Source organism: Carcharhinus amblyrhynchos, chromosome 7, assembly GCF_965287045.1.
Source record: "Carcharhinus amblyrhynchos chromosome 7, sCarAmb.v2.hapA, whole genome shotgun sequence".
In the NCBI taxonomy this organism is placed as follows: Eukaryota; Metazoa; Chordata; class Chondrichthyes; order Carcharhiniformes; family Carcharhinidae; genus Carcharhinus; species Carcharhinus amblyrhynchos.
The window spans coordinates 116,127,010-116,150,095 of record NC_137330.1 but is presented as its reverse complement, the minus strand read 5'-3'; the positions used below and the strand labels follow the sequence as shown (position 1 = coordinate 116,150,095).

General features: G+C 43.2%; 1 protein-coding gene across 4 annotated transcripts in view; it reads right to left on the bottom strand.

Moving 5' to 3' along the window:
• kif6 (kinesin family member 6) overlaps positions 1–23,086 on the bottom strand; it is a 430,254-nt gene that overhangs the window by 27,371 nt on the left and 379,797 nt on the right. For 2 of the 4 annotated variants that reach the window (XM_080192988.1, XM_080192989.1), the window contains exons 18-19: positions 20,744–20,879; positions 4,792–4,889 (exon numbers count right to left, since the gene is read on the bottom strand). In XM_080192988.1, the coding sequence (XP_080049114.1) occupies positions 4,792–4,889; positions 20,744–20,879 (234 nt within the window). The remainder of the gene's footprint in view (positions 1–4,791; positions 4,890–20,743; positions 20,880–23,086) is intronic. The other 2 variants (XM_080192991.1, XM_080192990.1) reach the window with 1 other exon arrangement.

Below are 23,086 nucleotides of genomic sequence, written 5' to 3'. Positions count from 1 at the left end.
GAAGTGTGCACAGTGATGACAACAGCCTCTCACAATAAATGAAAACAGAAGTATATGGCTGGCCAGTTAACATCTGTAAAGAAGTGCTATGGTATTTTGGTTCTGCACGTTTTATCAAATATGAAGTGTCAATGACAAATATGCAAGCTATACTCCTGATAGCCAGTTGCTAAAATAGCTTGGAACAGATTTATTCAGAGTGGATCATTTCAGAAATATATCTCCTAACTCTAATCCACTCCTCTATCAGTAGGTTAATGGCAAAATACTGTGGATGCTGGAGTCTGGATCAGAGCTCTGACCAAGGGTCATCCAGACTCGAAACATTGCTGTATTTTCTCTCCAGTGCTGCTATCAGACCTGCTGAGTTTTTCCGGCGTTTTCTTTTTCTGTATCAGTAAGTGCTGCTTTATATGTGGTCAGGTAACCATCTAATCAATACTCTTCACTTGTCAGTACTTAACTTCAACAAAAATATCTAACAATACACCTGAGTAAGTCTGAAACAATTGTCAGGCTGTCCCAGTCTGACTACAACTCTGATGTGGAGATGCCTTCTTTGGACTGGAGTGGGCACAATAAGAAGTCTCACAACACCAGGTTAAAGTCCAACTGGTTTATTTGGAATCATGAGGTTCACCAGGTGAAGGAGCAGTGCTCCGAAAGCTCATGATTCCTAATAAACTGTTGGACTTTAACCTGGTGTTGCGAGACTTCTTCCTGGAAGTACAACTCTGCAATCTTCCTGATAATGTGAAAATTACCTAGAACTGTCCTGCCCACACAAAACAGGACAAGTCCAATCTGGCCAACTACCTCCACATCTGTCCGTTCTTGCTTATCAGAAATCTGATGTAAGGTGTTGTTGACAGTGCAATCAAACAGTGCTATCAAGCAGCGTTTACTCAGCCATAGATATACAGAAGGGCTCAGAATACAACATAGTCCACTAAAGTCAGCAGGACCTTTAAAAAATGGTGTTTTTTCATAATGTAGACCAAAAGCATTCTTACACATTCTACAACTACTTTTAAATATTAAATAATTACATACACAAACCAGTACTGATTGCTGCATTAATGAGGAAATACTTCAACCAAAAACTTCAATCAAAAGCTCATTTCAAGTCCTGAAACTATTTAATCTACAAAAGTTCCATTCCCACACATTTCCTGCTCAAATATTATTTGGATTTCAAATTTAATATTTTCCTTAAAGAAGCAGACAAACCATCGGAGCCCCTTTTGAAAATTCAGTCTTATAATGTTGTTAATGACTTATTCAGAGGGGAGCACCTTGATAGCTCAATTGGTAACAGCTTCCCTTGAGCTGGACATTAGATACCAGGAGCAATGCCTGATAGTGGATCTTTAGTTAACTGATTGTATCTAGGATAGAGTCAGTACTCCACAGTCTGTTTCAATAATTTGGTGGGGGTGTAGGAAGGGGCCTGAAAAGGTGGATGTGATCAGGTCACCCTCATGCTTGCATAGCGCGAGGAGATGGGGTGACCCGTTATTTGAGTGGTGTGGAGCAGGATGGGGGATGCCCCTCTTTGCTGTGGGGTTTGTGGTGCTCCCCCAGTCAGTGGGATTGGAGGAGGCATCATTTCGATTTTTGGGGGTATTGGGGGACCTATCCGCAAACATGGGGATCGGGGCACCCTTTAACAACGTAGAAACATAGAAAAGCTGCAGCACAATACAGGCCCTGCGGCCCACAAACTTGTGCCGAACATGTCTCTATCTTAGAGGTTACTAGGCTTACCTATAACCCTCCATCTTACTAAGTTTCATGTACTTATCTAAAAATCTCTTAAAAGACCCTATCGAATCCGCCTCCACACCGTTGCTGGCAGTCCATTCCACACACTCACCACCCTCTGAGTGAAAAACTTTACCTCTGACATCTCCTCTGTATTTACTCCCCAGCACCTTAAACCTGTGTCCTCTTGTGGCAACCATTTCAGCCCTGGGAAAAAGCCTCTGACTATCCACTCGATCAATACATCTCAAGATCTTATACACCTCTATCAGGTCACCCCTCATCCTTTGTCTCTCCAAGGAGAAAAGGCCGAGCTCCCTCAACCAATCCTCGTAAGGCATGCTCCCCAATCCAGGCAACATCCTTGTACATCTCCTCTGCACCTTTTCTATGGCTTCCACATCTTTCCTGTAATGAGGCGACCAGAACTAAGCACAGTACTGAAACTGTCCTAATCTCTGAAAAGAACTGAAGGGCAACACAATGGCACAGTGTTAGCACTGCTGTCTCACAGCTCCAGGGACCCGGTTCAATTCCAATCTCGGGCGACTGTCTGTGTGGAGTTTGCACATTCTCCCTCTGTCTATGTGGGTTTCCTCTGGGTGCTCTGGTTTCTTTCCTCAGTCCAAAGATGTGCAGATTTGGTGAATTGGCCATGTTAAATTGCCCCTTGGTGTCCAAAGTGTCCAAACAACATAAGGAGCAGGAGTAGACAATTCAGCCCTTCGAGCCTGCTCTGCCATTAAATGTGATAATAACTGATCTTGTCTTGGCCTCAACTCCACTTTCCTGCTATTTCTCTATAACCCATCACTAATTAAAAATCTGTCTATCTCCTCCTTGAATTTACTCAATGTCCCGGCATCCACCGCATACTGGGGTAGTGAATTCCACACATTCACAACACTTTGAGAGAAGTCATTTCTCCTCATCTCTGTTTGAAATCTGCTATCCCTAAAACTATGACCCCTCTTTACAAACTAACCCACAAGAGAAAACATCCTATGTCTGCACTTTCAATCCCCTTTAGCATCTTAGATAGTTCTATTAACTCTCCCCTCATTCTTCTAAACTCTAGAGACTTTAGGCCTAAATTATTCAATCTCCCTATAAGACAAACCCCTCATCTCTGGAATCAAGCTACTGAACCTCCTCTGAACTGCCTCCAATGCTCCTACATCCTTCCTCAAGTAAGGGGATCAAAACTGCGCACAATGCTCCAGGTGCGGCCTCACCAATGCCTTGTACAGTTGTAGCAACACTTCCTTACCTTTATATTCTAATCCTTTAGCAATAAATCCCAGAATTCCATTTGAACATAAGAACATAAGAAATTGGAGTAGGAGTAGGCAAATTAGCTCCTCAAGCCTACCCTAATCACGACTGATCTGTAGGCTAGGCTAGCTATGGTAAAGGGTGGTGAAAAGGCATGTGGGACACTTGCCTTTATAAATCAAGGCATAGATTACAAAAGCAGGGAAGTCATGTTGGAATTGTATAGGACTTTGGTGAGGCCACATTGTAGGAAGGCTATGTTTGCATTGGAGGGCTGCAGAGGAGGTTCACCAGGATGCTGCCTGGGATGGAACATTTCAGTTATGATGAGAGGTTGGATAGGGATGGGTAGTTTTTCCTGGAGCAGCGAAGGCTGTTTGGACAATCTGATTGAGATGTACAAGATTATGAGGACATGGACAGAGTGGATAAGGAGCAGCTGTTCCCCTTGGTTGAAGGATCAGTCACAAGAGGACATTGGTTTGAGGTAAAGGGCAGGAGGTTGAGGAAGGATGTGAGGAAAAACTATTTTGTCCAGAGAGTGGTGGTGACGGTCTGGAATGCGCTGCCTGGAAGGTGGTGGAAGCAGGTTGCCTCACTTCCTTTAAAATATAGCTGGATGAGCACTTAGCACATCATAACATTCAGGGCTATGGGCCAAGTGCAGGCAGATGGGATTTGGTGGGAAGTCAGGTGTTTCTAATGTGTCGGTGCAGACTGGATGGTCGAAGGGCTTCTTCTGCGCTGTATGATTCTAAATGCATAGAGTCACAGGAATAGGTGTAGGGGTGGGTTTGCCAAAGAGTTTGATGCAAACTTGTTGGGCTGAATGGTCTTCTCCAGCACTCTAGGAATTCTATGGTTCTATACAAAGAACAAAGAAAAGTACAGCACAGAAACAGGTCCTTTGGCCCTCCAAGCTTGTGCCGATCTTGATGTCCTAACTAAAAAAAACATTCTGCCCTTACTCAGTCCGTATCCCTCTATATCCTTCCTATTTATCCCCATCCAGATACCTCTAAATGTTGCTCTGGCTGGCCTGCGTGAATCACAGGATGCATATATCTGCATTCATCAAGTAGGTGAATTATCCCTGACAGATGATCCCAGTGCCATGTGATTTACTCCTGTTTTCACGCCAGCGGGAGCACTTAGTCTGGTGAATCGCGGCCAATGTCTAACCAATTACAACACTCAGCATGTGTAACATTCAGACTAAGAAAAATTCAAATCTGTTTGTGCACTGTTCACCCCTTTGAATTTACCAAATTAGGTCATGCCAGTTATACGTGTTCCGCAAAATAAATAGGATATTACATTATTGAGAATGATTTAAAATCAGTATATCCTAGAAATGCACAAGGTAGGTGTCAGACACACTCCAATCACATGCATTTTAATCTTTTCAGAGGCCCTTTGTAAGAATTTAACATAAGAACACAAGAACTAGGAGCAGGAGTAGGCCATCTGGCCCCTCGAGCCTGTTCCGCCATTCAATAAGATCATGGCTGATCTTTTCATGGACACAGCTCCACTCACCTGCCAGCTCACCATAATCCTTAATTCTTTTACTGTTCAAAAATTTATCTATCCTTGCCTTGACCTCAAACGAAAATTACTTGAGATACTGTCGGTGAAGCAATTACAGCCACACCTCTGCTAATCAATGTGGGTAGGCTGAGCAGGCCACAGATGGAAAGGTTGCTTGAACATCACGTTATAGTGGACAGGTGCTGTGGTGTTATGTCTCACCTGCTGCTGTGGAGGCTCCTCTGGGAAGCTGTTGGGGTCACAGAAGGAGTCTTATAGGTACCCTGACAGATGGTCTCAGACAACTGGTCCCGTTGGGCCTAAAGTGATAGAGTAAATGCAAAATGGTGAAACATTGATGTGATATTTTCTTTGAAAAATAAAAGCTCCGCTACCTCAGTTGCAGCTATGATTAAAAAACACAGATGTTGCTAACAGAAGTGTGAGGTGCCAGATTGGAACTGCAGCTCTTAGGTCTCAGTCTTCCAATTAACATATGCAGGTGTCAGACACACTCCAGTACACATGCACTTTAATCTTCTCAGAGCCTTTTGGAAGAATTTAAATTCAAACTCGAGCTATTGTCGATGAAGAAATTACAGTCACACATTCTGCTAACTAATGTGGGTAAACTGAGCAGACCACAGATGGAAAGGTTGCCTGGCCACAACGGTGCAGTGGACAGATTTCTTTTTGTTTATATATCCAATTCAATCTAATTTAAGCCCAATTCAAAGTCTCAGCAAGTGAGACATTCCTGATCCAAGCTGACAAGACAGGGCTCTCATCTCCTGTCTTGGGCTTGATCTACTTGATCCAAGCTGATTGCATCAGGCATTGCACCTCCTCCAAGGTTTGATCTTATTTGCATCTTAGCCAAAAGGCCGAGATACTGCTTTTAAAAATTGCTTCAACTGAGTACAGCATGTCAATACTACACTTGACGTCAGCCAAAAGGCTGTGCAATGGACAGTTTTTTTTGATGTGACCGAAAGAACTATCACTGTCACTAGGGCTGACACTGGGCAACGATTGAATCAGTATTGCACCAATGTGTCTCAATTTAAACTGAAACTTCCAGCAGAACAAGAGTAAGCTTTGACCAAAATCAAAACGTCAGCACTCTTTTAAACCTTTGCCCACGTTTCTCCCTTTCTAATCTATAACAGTTAGTTGGACATAGTCTTTGTGATGGCTGGACAAGGACCAAAATAATTGGCGGGAATTTTCCTGCCCTTCCCATTGGCAGATCTTCCAGTCCCACTGAAGGCAACCCCTGATCCCCCTCCCCACCCCACCACAGTGGGTTCCCCAGCGGCGAGACAGGCGAGCTACACAAAATGCTGTAAATATCAGCGGGACCAGAAGATCCCACTGACAACCAATGATGAGGAAAACATATCATAGGTGGTGGGGTTTGTTGGCGGAGGCGGGGGGTGGGGGGCGGGGGGTGGTGGTGAGAAGGTGGTGGTGGTGGGGGCAGGTGTGGAAAGCCTGGCCCAAAATCTTAGAAATTCTGAAGTTAACTGACAGAAAATGTATATATAATATAATATATATATTTATTCATCAACTGAAATGTTTTACAGTAATTTTTTCTGCTGTTATAAATGGAGAAATGCCAGTCATCTGATGTCTTGCCTCAGTCTCAAGGTAACAATGGCACAGCGATGAGGAGTCTGGACCAGCTAACTCCGGACAACGGACAACCTTCAAAAGACCTAATCTCCCATAATGGAAGATTAGCAATACTAACAGCACAGGGTCAAAACGGGAGCTGGTTAACCGACATTAAAACCAAAAGGAATTCTGCCTCCAATTAAACACCTAGATTCCAGCCTTGGGAATATACATCCTGTGTCCAACAATCCAGACAATATCTCATATGTCCTCCCTCAAGCCGCACTGTGATAATGTCTGGAACTTAACTCCAGCAGTTCCTGTTTCCAAACTGAATGGAACACAGTCCACAGCCTGTACTGTCTTTCATCAAGCCAGTGACAGCAGAAAGACCTCAGACCCTCATCTACTCTGCTAACTGCTGGAAACTCAGGAATTGTGCCTCCTGATTGACTCATTCTAAATACCTTCTTCTGTCATGCCCGCCTCATTCCTGAAAGATAAAGCATTCTAAAATCAGTCAACTATCAGTTACAAAAAAGGATATCTGTTGAAAGTCCAAGAGGTGCTTTTAAGAACATTTTGAAAAATCAAATCTACAGAACTAGGAATCCACAAAAATAGAAAATGATGCACATAACACTTCCAGCTAACACCAGCACTGGTGATGACAGTGCACCTGGCAGTTTATAACACTGGCCACAAATGATAGCTTCCACATTTAAAGGAATGGCAGGTATCCATTAATACTGGACAAAAAAAAAGGGCGGCACTGTGGCTAGCACTGCTGCCTCACAGTGCCAGAAACCCAGGTTCAATTCCGGCCTCGGATCACTGTCTGTGTGGAGTTTGCACATTCTCCCCATATCTGCGTGGGTTTCCTCTGGGTGCTCCAGTTTCCTCCCACCATCCAAAGATGGGCAGATTAGGTTGATTGACCATGCTAAATTGACCCGAATGTCGGAGGATTAGCAGGGTAAATATGTGGAATTACAGTGTTAGGGCCTGGATGGGATTGTGGTCGGTGCAGACTCGATGGGCCAAATGCCCTCCTTCTGCACTTTAAGGATTCTATCATTCTTTGGAACCTTCTCTTAGAAGGAATATTTCAGATCTGGACACGTGTAAAATTAATACATCTGTTTTTACTATGATCGTGCCCTGCAATCCCTTTCTTTTTTCTTACCCCCATTTATTGTGTGAGTATAAAAATGGGTGGACATTGCGAAATCCCTCTCACGCATGTGTGTGTAATAATGAACCAATCCGCTTGCTTCTCATTTTGGGCAGCACAGTGGCACAATGGTTAGCACTGCTGCCTCACAATACCAGGGACCTGGGCTCAATTCCCGGCTTGTGTCATTGTCTAGGCAGAGTCTGCGCTTTCTCCCTGTATCTGCATGGGTTTCCTCCCACAGTCGAAAGACATGCTGGTTAGGTGCACTGACCTTGTAATATTATTGGAATATTTATAGATTAAGAATCTATCGGGGTTATTGCCTGAAAAGGGGTATTTAATTGTGAGTCTAACTAAGTGGAAATCATAGAATCACAGAATCCCTGCAGTGCAGAAAGAAGTCATTTGGCCCGTCGAGTCTGCACTGACCACAATCCCACCCAGGCCTATTCTCACAACCCCACACATTTACTTTGCTAATCCCCCTAACATTAGGGTCAATTTAGCATGGCCAATTATCCTAACCCGCACATCATTGGATTTTTAGGAAGTCTTTGTAAGTTTAATTTAACTGTGTAAATGTAATCATGTGCTTAATTTTTCTTTTCTTTTGTTAAGTAAATGTTTTAATTTAATCTTTAAAAACTCCGAAAGTGACATTGGAATTTTTGTTCCTGACTTCAGTACTCATAGCTTTTCGTATTAAAATATAAATTACAAATAGTTGTGATAGTTTGATCAAGTTTCCCTTTGGGATTTAGGCAGTCTGGCAATTACCAAGTGCTATATCATAATACATGCTCTCCTGCACACTTCATTGAACCAGAGTTAATCTCCTGGTTTGATGGTAATGTTGAGTTGGGGATATGCTGGGCCACATGGTTATAGATTGTGGTTGTATACAATTCTACTGCTGCTGATGGCCTACACCTCTGGTCTGTTACTTGCCACTTATTAAATAAAGCCTGACATTGTCTGGGTCTTCCTGCATATGGACATAAACTGCTTCAGTATCTGTGGAGTTACAAACAACACTAAACATTGTACAGTCAGTAGAGCCATTTCTGATCCTATGATGGAGTAAAGGTCATTGATAAAGCAGCAGTAGATGATTGGGCCTAGAACACTGTCTTGAACAACTACTGCAGTGATGTCTTTGGATGAAGATGGTTCGCCTTCAACAATCACAACTATATGTCTTTGAGCTAGGTATGACTCCAAGCAGTGAAAAGTTTTTCTTCTTTACCTTATTGAAACATATAAGATGATTAGAGGTTTAGATAGGGTGGACAGTGATAGCCTTTTTCCTCGGATGGAGAAAGCTAGCACGAGGGGGCACAGCTTTAAATTAAGGGGTGGTAGTTATAGGACGGATGTCAGGGGTAGGTTCTTTACCCAGAGGGTGGTGAGGGATTGGAATGCCCTGCCTGCTGCAGTTGTAAATGCGCCTAGTTTGGGGGCGTTTAAGAGATCCGTGGATAGGTTTATGGATGGTAAGGGTTTGGTTTAGGTTAGAGGGTCATTGTTTTTTAACTGGTCAGCGCAACATCGTGGGCCGCAGGGCCTGTTCTGCGCTGTAATGTTCTATGTTCTGTTTCTATTGACTTATATTTTGCCAGGGGTCCGTGATGCCAGTTTGGTAAAAGAGGGGGAGGTGTGGCATTGTTAGTCAAAGACAGTATTATGTTGACAGAAAGGATGTTTGATGAGGACTCATCTACTGAGGTAGTATGGGCTGAGGTTAGAAACAGGAAAGGAGAGGTCACCCTGTTGTGAGTTTTCTATAGGCCTCCGAAAAGTTCCAGGGACGTAGAGGAAAGGATTGCAAAGATGATTCTGGATAAGAGTGAAAGTAAGAAGGCTGTTGTTATGGGGGAATTTAACTTTACAAATATTGACTGGAAATGCTATAGTTCGAGTACTTAAGATGAGTCAGTTTTTGTCCAACATGTGCAGGAGGGTTTCCTGCTTATTGTGGACAGGACATACCGAGGCAATTTCCATGTGATGCCCAATCCATCACGCAAACCAGCCTCCGACCCATTGACTCTGTCTACACTTCCCGCTGTCTTGGCAAAGCAGCCAACATAATTAAGGACCCCATGCACCCCGGACATTCTCTCTTCTACCTTTCTCCTTTGGGAAAAAGATACAAAAGTCTGAGGTCACATACGAACCAACTCAAGAACAGCTTCTTCTCTGCTACTGTCAGAGTTTTTAATGGACTTACCTTGCATTAAGTTGATCTTTCTCTACACCCTAACCATGACTGTAACACTACATTTTGCACTCTCTCATTTCCTTCTCTACGAATGGTATGCTTTTTGTCTTTATAGCGCGCAAGAAACAATCCTTTTCACTGTACGTTAATACTTGTGACAATAATAAATCAAATCAAACTGTTGAGTTAATGTCAGTGTTGTGGCTGTACAGCTTGGCTAGGGGATCAACCAGATTAGGAGCACAAAATAGATGTTTCAATAAGATCAGGGAAGGGTGGTAAGAGGGGGAGGTGTGGGCATTGTTGGTCAAGGACAGTACTGCGGTGGCAGAAAGGATGTTTGATGAGGACTCTACTGAGGTAGTATGGGCTGAGGTTAGAAACAGGAAAGGAGGTCACCCTGTTGAGAGTTTTCTGTAGGCCTCCGAAAAGTTCCAGGGATCTAGAGGAAAGGATTGCAAAGATGATTCTGGATAGGAGCCAAAGTAAGAATGTAGTTGTTATGGGGGAATTTAACTTTACAAATATTGACTGGAAATGCTATAGTTTGAGTACTTTAGATGGGTCAGTTTTTGTCCAATGTGTGCAGGAAGGTTTTCTGACACAGTAGTAGATAGGCTACCAAGAGGTGAGGCCACATTGGATTCAGTACTGGGTAATGAACCAAGCTAGGTGTTAGATTTGGAGGTAGGTAAACACTTTGGTGATAGTGACCACAATTCAGTTATGTTTACTTTAGCGATGGAAAGAGATAGGTATATACTGCAGGGCAAGAGTTATAGCTGGGAGAAAGGAAATTATGATGTGATTTGGCGAGATTTAGATTGCATAGAATGTGGAAGGAAACTGCAGGGGCTGGGCACAATTGAAATGTGGAGCTTGTTCAAGGAACAGTTACTGCGTGTCCTTGATAAGTATGTGCCTGTCAGGCAGAGAGAAAGTGGTCGCGCGAGGGAAGCATGGTTTACCAAAGAAGTTGAATCTCTTGTGAAGACGAAGAAGGAGACTTAAATAAAGACGAGACGTGAAGGCTCAGTTAGGGTGCTTGAGAGTTTCAAGTTAGCCAGGAACGTTCCTAAAGAGAGAACTAGGAAGAGCCAGGAGGGGACATGAGAAGTCTTTGGCAGGTAGGATCAAGGAAAACCCTAAAGCTTTCTATAAATATGTCAGGGATAAAAGAATGACTAGGGTAAGATTAGGGTCAGTCAAGGACAGTAATGGGAAGCTGTGCGTGGAGTCCAAAGAAATGAGAGGCGCTAAATGAATATTTTTTGTCAGTATTCACACAGGAAAAGACAATGTTGTCGAGGAGAATACTGAGATACAAGCTATTAGACTAGATGGGATTGAAGTTCATAAGGAGGAGGTGTGAAGTTCATAAGGTGAAAAGTGTGAAAATAGATAAGTCCCCTGGGCCGGTTGGGATTTATCCTCGGATTCTCTGGGACGCTAGGGAGGACATTGCAGAGCCTTTGGCTTTGATCTTATGTCGTCATTGTCTACAGGAATAGTGCCAGAAGACTGGAGGATAGCAAATGTTGTCTCCTTGTTCAAGAAGTGGAGTAGAGACAATCCTGGTAATTATAGACCAGTGAGCCTTACTTCTGTTGTGAGCAAAGTTTTGGAAAGGATTACAAGAGATAGGATTTATAATAATTTAGAAAGGAATAATTTGATTAGGGATAGTGATCACGGTTTTGTAAAGGTCATGCCTCACAAATCTTATTGAGTTCTTTGAGAAGGTGACCAAAGAGGTAGATGAGGGTAAAGCAGTTGATGTGGCGTATAAAAATTTCAGTGAAGTGTTTGATAAGGTTCCTCACGGTAGGCTATTGCAGAAAATACAGAGGCATGGGATTGATGGTGATTTAGTGGTTTGGATCAGAAATTGGCTTGCTGTAAGAAGACAGAGGGTGGTGGTTGATGGAAAATGTTCATCCTGGAGTTCAGTTACTAGTGGTGTACTGCAAGGATCTGTTTTGGGGCCACTGCTGTTTGTCATTTTTATAAATGACCTGCATGAGAGCGTAGAAGAATGAGTTAGTAAATTTGCAGATGACGCCGAAGTTGGTGGAGCTGTGGACAGTGCAGAAGGATGTTGCAGGTTACAGAGGGACATAGGTAAGCTGCAGAGCTGAGTTAAGAGGTGGCAAATGGAGTTTAATGTAGAAAAGTGTGAGGTGATTCACTTTGGAAGGAGTAACAAGAATACAGAGTACTGGGCTAATGGTAAGATACTTGGTAGTGTGGATGAGCAGAGATCTCAGTCCATGTGCATAGATCCCTGAAAGTTGGCACCCAGGTCGATAGGGTTGTTAAGAAGGCGTATGGTGTGTTAGCTTTTATTAGGAGAGGGATTGAGTTTTGGAGCCATGGGTTATGTTGCAGCTGTACAAAACTCTGGTGCGGCCGCACTTGGAGTATTGCGTACAGTTCTGGTCGTCGCATTATAGGAAGTATATGGAAGCATTGGAAAGAGTGCAGAGGAGATTTACCAGGATGTTGCCTGGTATGGTGGGAAGGTCTTATGAGGAAAGGCTGAGAGACTTGAGGCTGTTTTCGTTAGAGAGAAGAAGGTTAAGAGGTGACTTAATAGAGGCATATAAGATGATCAGAGGATTAGACAGAGTGGACAGTGGGAGCCTTTTTCCTCTGATGGAGATGGCTAGCACAAGGGGACATAGATTTAAATTAAGGGATGATAGATATAGGACAGATGTCAGAGATAGGTTCTTTACTCAGAGTAGTAAGGGCATGGAATGCCTTGCCTGCAACAGTAGTGGATTTGCCAACATTAAGGGCATTTAAATGGTCATTGGAGAAACATATGGATGATATTGGAATAGTATTGGTTAGATGGGCTTTAGATTGGTTTCACAGGTCAGCGCAACATTGAGGGCCGAAGGGCCGGTACTGCGCTGTAATGTTGTATGTTCTAATAGTCTTCAGTAGTATTGTCAGGCTAGTGTCAGGGTCCATCACCTTTGTATTATTCAATGCCTTCAGTTGTTTCTTGATGCCACGTGGATGAATTGAATTGGCTGAATCCTCTGCAATGCTGGGGACCAACGAAGGAGGCCAAGTTGGATCATCCACTTGGAACTTATGGCTTACAATGGTTCCAAGTGCTTCAGCCTTGTCTTTTGCACTGATGGGAATATTTGTGGAACCCCTAATGGGAAGATGATAAGGTTGCTGTTCAAGCAGGGTGGAACTAGGTTGACTGCATCCAAACCTGCCACAATCTATTGGCCAGTCCCCTTCCAAACTTTTGGAAGTGCACTGCTGAAGCCAACTTGTTCAAAACTGGCCCAGGAAAATTTATGGTTCAGACCTTCAACTTTACCAGAAAGCATGTAAACTCCCATTAGCATTTTGACAAAATCAAACTCAGAACAGCCATTAGAGAAAAATTTCATGCATTCTACGCTATGTGTGGTGCAGCATGTTCTGAGTATTGATACACATCACTTGGCAAGGATACAAATCTATTTTTAACACTCTGACACTGGGAAATACAGCAGTGCTCAGATTATGCGATTTCTGCTGAGATTGACTGTTCTTGGGGTATGCTGAGCAGTACCTTTTCTATAAACTAATGAAATGTCCTTTATCTGACCAGGCCATGCCATGAAATTTACTATACATTAATCTGTTAGCAATCGTGCAGAAATCAGCCTCTATGTTTAATTACAGGGCATTAAAAACATATGGCAGCATTTATCTTGAAATGCACCCAACAGAAATGACTGTAAGGAACGTTGCCAACAGACCTTTTTAAAGGTCCTCGTCGTCCCAGCAGTCATTTTGGGCAGAGATGTTATGTCTGGAACACTGGGGCTTTGAAGTGTAATAGTATCTTGGTCCAGAAGCTGAACAGCCCCATGGTATAGCAATCAGGTCTGTGCCCATACCAGCAGGGTGGCTGATGGTGCATCAACACATCATTAACTCGTGATCTGGATTGTACTGTGCTTCCCCTACTTTGTACTTCTTTCTGGAACATGGCCTGAGCTGCTTCTTTGCATCAGTGGTTCCATCCAGCAGACTGGAAGGGCTACTTCTGGGGCAAGGCAGCACAGTGGTTAGCACTGTTGCCCCCGAGCACCAGCGACCCAGGTTCGAATCCCAGCTTGGGTCACTGTCTGTGTGGAGATTGTACGTTCTCCCCATGTCTGTGTGGGTTTCCTCCGGGTGATCAGGTTTCCACCCACATTCTGAAAGACATGCTGGTTAGGAGAATTGACCTGAACAGGCTCCGGAGTGTGGCGACTTGGGGAATTTCGCAGTAACTTCATTGAATTGTTAACGTAAGCCTTACTTATGACACTAATAAATAAACTTTAACTTTTAACTTTACTGCGGTTCAACCGTTCGGTTGCTCAGTGCTTGCTGATTGCTCACTGTTTGCAGTTAGTCAAGTGTCAGTGTGGTTATAGTGTGACCAATGAAACTAAACTGAGAGAAACAGCTGGAAGCATGAGAGGGCAGACATTTGAAAAGAATTTGTAAATTAAGCCCTGTTTATACAGAGAGTTTAGTCATTTCTGCACATCTCCAAGGCAGAAAACACACTAATTAGTGATGAGACGGAGGATAATTTAAATTTACAAGCTCCAGCAACATTCCTTTCTCCACCAGGAACTCCACCCATGCTGCGCCCATGCTGGGATCATTGGATTTCAGGGTTCACCACGGGGACGGAAAGTTCAGATGCAGCAGCGATCTACAAGCTGATGATACGCCTGCACTGTCTCAGAGCAGAAGGCCAGCATATATTCGAAAGGCTCACAAAAAACGCATCTGTGTTTGATATGGCGACAAGTGCTCTCGAAAAGCACTTTGGGCCAAACAATATGAATTATGTCAGAGATACTGTACAGCCCATCATAATCAGATACCCTCAAATATGTGCCCAAATTGTGGAGCCACTCCTCAGTTCCCAACACCATATTCATCATGAGGGGAAAAAGTATAAGCTCTCCTTAAAGTGGAACCACTTCAAAAAGATTTGTTGAAAAAACAGGCCCTCATTGCTTCCACATGTGGGGGAGTTCGTAGATGTGGGGAGTGGTTGGGTGTCTCTTCTTAGGAGTAGCTTTGAGTATGTCACCATGGATGGTAAAACAACAGATCATTCTGTTGCTCAGTCAAAATTTTGGGCATCTCACTGTTGCTCGTCATTGATGTGGACACAGGGAATCTATATTGAGCGACAAATTCTACTATTCTTACTTTTGTAACTTTCACTCCTACTTGATTATTCTGGTTTTGGGAACATACGAACATCAGAATTAGAAGCAGGAGGAGGCCACTTGGCCCCTCAAGCCTGCTCTCCCATTCAATAAGGTGATTTGTTAATAAACTGAACCTCAAATTCCTGCCTACCCCCATTAACCTTTCACCCCCTTGTTGATCAGGAATCTATCTAGCTCTGCTTTAAAAATATTCACAGACTCTACTACTTTACTCTTCCTCTATTTTAGAGGAAGAGAATTTCAGAGACTCACAACCCTCATGAGAAAAAAATTATCCTCACTCTGTCTTAAATGAGTGACTCCTTATGTTTAAACAGTGACCTCTAGTTCTAAATACTCACACAAGAGAAAATGTCCTGTCCACATCCACCCTGTCAATACTCCTAGGGATCTTAAAGGTTTCCACCAAGTCGCCTTTTCTCTTTTAAATTCTAGTGGATAGAAATATAACCTCTCCAAATTTTCCTCATAAAGAAAACTCCTTAATTCCTGGTATTAGTCTAGGAATCTAGGCTGTTATTGAGGCTGTTTGGGTTGGAGAAATCTGTCGGTTGACTCTCAGTGTCGATTGACGTCTGGATGGCTTGTTGAGAAATCCATGAACTCTGTCTTGGTCACATTTGCCATTTATTATGTAATGTGATGTGTTTGGCCACAGGTTGTTAATTCACATGTACCTCATATTTACCCTCATATTGTAAGGTAGATATTGTAAATAGTTTTATCTTTCTGACCATGTATAATAAAGTTTTTTTTTGTTCAAAATGCATAGAATTCACATCAATGCATTAATTCACATATACCTCATATTTACCCTCATATTATAAGACAGATATTGTAAGTAGTTTTATCTTTCTGACTGTGTATAATAAAGTTTTTTTTTGTTCAAAATGCATAGAATTAGGGGCGGCACACCCCTAATTAGGGTAGACCGGTGGTTTGCACTGCTGCTTCACAGATCCAGGGACCTAGGTTCGAATCCCGGATTGGGTCACTGTCTGTGTGAATTTTGCACCTTCTCCTCATGTCTGTGTGGGTTTCCTCTGGGCGCTCCAAAGATGTGTGGGTTAGGTCGATTGGCCATGCTAAAAATTGCTCCTTAGTGTCCTGAGATGTGTAGGTTAGAGGGATTGGTGGGTAAATGTGTGACGATTTGGGGGGAGTGCCTGGGTGAGATTGTGGTCAGTACAGACTCAATGGGCCCAAAGGCCTCTTTCTGCACTGTATGGTTTTTATAATTCTTTGATTCTATGAATTCCGTGGCTTTATCTCTCAGCAAATGTCTTGAATCTCAAACCTTGCCAACTTTAAACAAAATGTTATTGCTCCCTCACCAGAGCTTCCAAAACCTTGGAGGTCTGGTTTAGGATCATAAGAAACATGTATTTCATCTTGCCAATGAAGGTCACCTGGGTGTTGTTAAGATGAAACTAAGATCCTGTGAAGCAGTCCGGTGGACAGCAATAGATTGTCACATAGAAGAGTTTGATAGCAACTGCGTGTGGCTTACATACTCAAGTAAAAAATATGTTAAACCGAGTTCTGCGCCTCTACAACTGACCCCAAGGCTAACAGAGCCATAGCAGCAACTTCAAGTAGATTTTTTGGACAAGTGAAAGCAGGCCCTAACAATCAATGTTTATTGCTCATTGATCATGATCTCCATAGCAAATGGCCAGAAATCATAGCAACAAATTCCATAACCACTGTTTCAGTTATTACCATTTTAGACAATTTGTTTACAAAATGGGGTTTACTGGAGACGATTACTACAGGCAAAGAACCACAGTATAACAAATAACAAAGAAAATGACAGCTCAGGAACAGACCCTTTGGCCCTCCAAGCCTGCACCGACCATGCTGGCTGACTGAACGAAAACCCCTTACCCTTCTGGGGACCGTATCCTCGTATTTGTCAAGACGTCCCTTGACCTATGATTCCAGTCAGTTCATGGAAGGAAGAATGGAGGCATAGACTATTTTCTAAATGGGAAAATGCTTGGGAAATCAGAAACACAAAGGGACTTGGAAGTCAGTGTTCAAGATTCTCTTAAGGTTAACATGCAGATTCGGTCAGCAGTTAGTAAGGTAAATGCAATGTTAGCATTCGTGTCGACAGGGTTAGAATACGAGAGCAGGGATATGCTTCTGGGGCTGTATAAGGCTCTGGTCAGACCCCATTTGAAATATTGTGAGCAGTTTTGGGCCCCATATCTACAGAAGGATGAAAAGGGTCTAGAGGAGGTTCACAAGAATAATCCCTGGAACCAAGAGTTTGTTATATGAGGAATGTTTGAGGACTCTGGGTCTATACTCATTAGAGTTTAGAAGGATGAGGGGGAATCTTATTGAAACTTTCAGGATATTGCGATGCCTGGGTAGTGGACGTGGAGAGGATGCTTCCACTAGAACTCAGACTAAAGGGATGATCCTTTAAAACAGAGATGAGGAGGAATTTCTTCAGCCAGAGAGTGGTGGAACTCTTTGCCACAAAAGACTGTGGAGGCCAGTTCATTGAGTCTTTAAGAGATAGATAAGTTCTTGATTAATAAGGGGGTCAGGTATGGGGAAAAGGCAGGAGAATGGGGATGAGAAAATATCAGCCATGTTTGAATGGCAGAGCAGACTCGATGGGCCGAGTGGCCTAATTCTGCTCTTATATCTTACGGTCTTGTGATCATATTCCAAGTTATCAAACCCACCATTATGTGACATTGCAATAACAGGGTGTTGAAGGGGAGTCTGAGAGCAAGTACTATGACCATGGCTCCAAATCCATGTTCCTGCCTGCTGCCTATATCCTGAAATGTTGTATATTGTATTTACATAGGATAAGGAGAGAAAACAATACATATTTTATAGAAAGTTGCAAGATACGTTTTGAGGAACAGTGCATGATAGAAAACAAGTGGTTCTTTGGTTTAAGCAAGATATCTATAAACCAGTGCTGACTTGTCCATTTACAGATCATTCTTGGTTGATGGACTCAAATAATATTTCATAGAATCCTAAAATGCAGAAGGAAGACATTCAGCCCATTGAGTCTGCACTGAGCATAATCCCACCCAGTCCCTATCCCCATAACCCCCTGAATTTACCCCAGCTAGTCCCCCCTGATAGTAAGGGGCAATTAATTTAGTAAGGCCAATGCACCTAATCTGCACATCTTTGCACAGTGGGAGGAAACCAGAGCACCTGGAGGGAACCCATGCAAGCACAGGGAGAATGTTTAAACTTCTGGATAGGCTGGGAATTTTTTCTCTGGAGCGTAGGAGACTGAGAGCTGATCTTATAAAGGTCTATAAAATAATGAGGGGCACAGGTCAGCTAGGTAGTTAATATCTTTTCCCAAAAGTAGGGTAGTCTAAGACTAGAGGGCATAGGTTTAAAGTGAGAGGGGAAAGATACAAAAGGGTCCAGAGGGACAATTTTTTCACACAAAGGGTGGTGAGTGTCTCAAACAAGCTACCAGGGGTAGTAGTAGAGGTGGGTACAATGTTGTCTTTTTAAAAGCATGTGAACAGTTACATGGGTAAAATGGGTATCGAAGGATATGGGCCAAACACGAGCAATTGGGCACTAGCTTAGGAATTACAAAAAAAGAGCAGCATGGACAAATTGGTTTGAAGGGCCTGTTTCCATGCTGTAAACCTCTATGACTCTATGATTGCATACGGACAGTGGCTCAAGTCGGAAATTGAACCCAGGTCCCTGGCACTGTGAGGCAGCAGTGCTAACCACTGTGCAATCGTGCCGACTTGATTCTATGATTCTACGTACAATTCGTTCTTGGCTGATGGACCCAAGTAATATTTTGTGCAGGTATGACGATTGCTCTCAACACAGCCCTCCAGATGATGTCTAGACTGTGTTGCTTCCAACTAATCCAAATTGCAAAAGTGGACCTAATGGACATAATATGAAGTTTCCTTTATTAAACATGGAAACAATGTAAAATGTATTCAGTTAACTGGTTTGTCGGTCTCCATTTGGAAGCAGTAGAGCCAGTGACATTTCCCACGTGAAACAAAGAAAACCGTCTGGATATACAAAATTAGTCTCTCAATGCAACGGGATAAACCTCATCTGGCATCCATATACTGGAATTTGTGTTTCATATTCAATTTGTGTGGCGATGAACAATTGCTGGAATAGTCATTTCCTCTTGCAGGTGAAGTTCAGGATTTACTTAAGTCTGGAACCAAGGGTGATGACTAAAGATAGCCCTGTCTCAATGCCAAATCAAATAACACTAACACAGGTTCCTGGAGTTGAGTATCTTTTCAACTGAAAGAAAATGTTGACAAGATTGCAAGCTTTCCACAAGTAAAGAAATCTTGACTCTAAACAATACCATAGTTTGGATTTTGTGGTTAAATGCGAAGTAGCCACATTCACTATTGGCCTGAATCTAAACCGTTGACAAGATCTAGTGTGGTGTGGGTTTCAATTTGAACCTGACAGCAAGTCAATACGACTTCCAGGAGACCAGCATACAGATCAAATTAATAACAATATCACAGAGGAAGAATTCCTAGAGTGTATTCAGGATGGTTTTCTGGACCAAAACATTGAGGAACCATCTAGAGAACAAGGCTGGATATTGTGTAATGAGAAAATAATAATTGGCAATCTAATTGTTTGAGGCCCCTTGCGGATGAGCGACTGTAATATGATAGAATTCTTCATCAAGATGGAGAGTGGTGTAGTTGATTCTGAGACCACAGTCCTGACTCTAATAAAGGAAACTACAATGTGAGGCACAAGTTGGTTATAATGGATTGGGATGTTATTTCAAGGGATGATGTTGGATAGGCAATGGTGAATATTGGGGAAACACGGTAAGAAGTCTCACAACACCATGTTAAAGTCCAACAGCTTTATTTGATAGCAAGCGCCAGTAGCTTTCGGAGCGCTGCTCCTTCGTCAGGTAAGTGGGAGTTCTGCTCACAAAAAAGGCACATAAAGCAGTGCTTTCTCAGAAGACTAAGAAAATTTGGCATGTCAGCTACGACTCTCACCAACTTTTACAGATGAACCATAGAAAGCATTCTTTCTGGTTGCATCACAGCTTGGTATGGCTCCTGCTCTGCCCAAGACCACAAGGAACTACAAAAGGTCATGAATGTACCTCAATCCATCTTGCAAACCAGCCTCCCATCCATTGACTCTGTCTACACTTTCTGCTGCCTCAGCAAAGCAGCCAGCATAATTAAGGACTCTACCCACCCCCAGCATTCTCTCTTCCACCTTCTCCCACCGGGAAAAAGATACAAACCTCTGCGGTCACACACCAATCGATTCAAGAACAGCTTCTTTCTTGCTGCCATCAGATTTTTGAATGGACCTATCTCGCATTAAGTTGATCTTTCTCTGCTTCCTAGCTATGACTGTAGCACTACATTCTGCACTCTCTCCTTTCCTTCTCTATGAACGGTGTGCTTTGTCTGTATAGCATGCAAGAAACAATAATTTTCATTGCACATGACAATAATAAATCAAGTCAAATCAAAATAAGGAAAAACTTCTTCACCCAGACAAGGGTGGGCCTATGGAATTCACTACCACATAAAGCAGTTGAGGCCAAAACATTATTTGCTTTTAAGAAGAAGTTAGAAATAGTTCTTTGGGCTAAAGGGGTCAAAGGATATGCTGGGCAGATGAGTGGGGGGGAGGGGGGGAGCTGGAACATGTTGCTGAATTGGATGATCAGCAATGATCATAATCAATGGCAGAGCATCATGAAGGGCCAAATGTCCTATTCCTGCTCCTAGTTTCTATTTAAATCTGGATTGTACGTAAGTCTTTAGCATCACTAATGGGATTTGACACCGCACATTTGACATCAGCTTCAACTTTGGCACAGAGAATAAGCAGCAGTCGGAAAGGTTGTATTACCTGCAGCCTCACTGCCTCCTCAGACCACCAGACCTCAAAATCTTTTTGCATCATCACCTTAGCCTTTTCTAAGAGGTGCTGTAAGTGCTCAATCTCTGTCTTCAGCGCTTTCAGCCGATTGAAGGTCATTTTGTAACTGTACAGAAATGAAAGTAGAGCAATCACTTTGATGCTGTCAGAGTTGAGGGAGAAGTTAACTCAGGAAGCTATGCCTAAAAACCAAAGTATAAATTGCGCTGATGTACAAGTCTTAATTTTATGTGCTATAAGTATGCTCAATCAATAGCACACAGATGATTCAGGGGACTACGCTGTGTTGTGGTCAAATTGGAACTGGAAACATTTACACTGGAAACTGGAGAAAAGACACCTCTAGGGAGACCTGAATAAAGTTTTTAAAATCCAACTGGGTACAGATTGAACTGAACCCTAATAAATTGTTTGATGTAACCACAGCGGCTGAAACTAGGAAGAACAAACTGTAGTTCAAAGAGAGAATTTGCACAGACAGTTGAGATTTTACTCGATTAAAAATGTGATGACTGTGTAAAAAAAAAGGATAGCCAGTTCCGGCTGAAACAGATGGCCTGGCAAAGGCTGTTTGGACCTTTTCCATACAGTCCAACTAGAATGCTAATTATTTATTGCAATTATTCATTATATCATTATCAGGATATTAATTGATTTTTCTCTTTTGCTTTAATTACCTTACTGCTCGACGCAATGTCTCCAACTGAATATGGATAAGTGGTCTGCAGCCAGATCGCAGCCAGTGTCACTTTACAATAAGTAGCATTATTGTTAGAATCATTGAATTCTACAGTGCAGAAGGAGGCCATTCGGCCCATCGAGTCTGCACCAACCACAATTCCTCCCAGGGCCCTAATCCCATAGCCCCATGCATTTACCCTACCCAGTGCTTCTGACACTAAGGGGCAATTTAGCATGGCCAATCCACCTAACCCAAACATCTCTGGACCGTGGGAGGAAACCAGAGCACCAGGAGGGAACCCAGGCAGACACAGGGAGAATGTGCAAACTCCACACAGACAGTGACCCAAGCCAGGAATCGAACCCAGGTCCCTGGCATCATGAGGCAGCAGTGCAAACCACTGTGCCCTCCATACCCTCCAATGCCACCATGCAGCCCATTGTTGTCATGAGTTGAAATTCCACCAATGCAAATTGTGGTATTCATTTCTATAAATCAGGCTTAGCATCAGAAAGGTTTCCATATTGTCATAAAAATGTAACAGTTTCACGTTTCTGTCCTATTTGACCCTGAACTGAGCTTCTAACCTCATATCCTCACCATTAAGAAGATAGCTTGCTTCTACCTCTAACATGTTTCTAAGCCTGCTCAACTCTCACCCATCCCCATGTTACCTCCTGACTCAACAATTAGGACAAGAGTTGAGGTAAGGAGGCGAGAAGTAAAAAGATCAGGAAGGGAGGCATTGAGCAGGAGAGCCAAGGGAAAGAGGCAGAGAGCTAATGTATTGGCGGAGAAAAGTGGCAAAAATGATGGCTAGTGGAGGGAACCAGCAAGAGTGAGAGTCAAGGAAAAGAGGCAGTGTGCAGGGGAGGTGGGATAGGAATTCGAGACGAGGAGGGTCAGGGAAGAGAAGAGGTGAGTGAAGGGTGGTGAGTCAGGGAAGGGAAGGGGTGAGTGAAGGGTGGTGGGTCAGGGAAGAGAAGAGGTGAGTGAAGGGTGGTGAGTCAGGGAAGGGGTGAGTGAAGGGTGGTGGGTCAGGGAAGAGAAGGGGTGAGCATGAGGATGGAGGGGCAGCAAGCGGAAAGGTAAGGAGAAGGAAGGAGAGTTGGGGTGGGAGTTGGCGTCCAGGTGGACTGGGGTAGGATGTGGTAAGAGCAAGAGAAGAGGCGGGGGTGGGGGAAATGCAGCACAGCTTTAGGCCTGCACCACTCAGGTAAATCAGAGGCAGCCACAAGGGCTCTGGAGTGCGGAGGCAGGCTGGTTATAATGCCTGCCTTGTTTCTCTGGGACTTCAAATATTAGTCCTTATAGTGTTCACTTCTCCTCATCTCTCCATGCCAACTCATGACTCCCACCAATCCCCAATGGCCCTTCATTCCTCCATCTGAATCCAGGCCACTTTAGCCTCCTGCATGGCCCCTCATTTCTTCATGCCAATCATCCCCAAGCTTCCTTATGCCAGCTAGTGCCATCTGATGCCAAATATTCCCACCACCTACCACCATTTGCCTTTATACCCTCCATGCCACTGCATCCAGTATCCAGCAATAAATAGACCTCAGAGATCGTACTAAGATGAAAAAAATAAAATTCTAAGTATCTTTATGTGGTTATTTGGCCACAAAAAG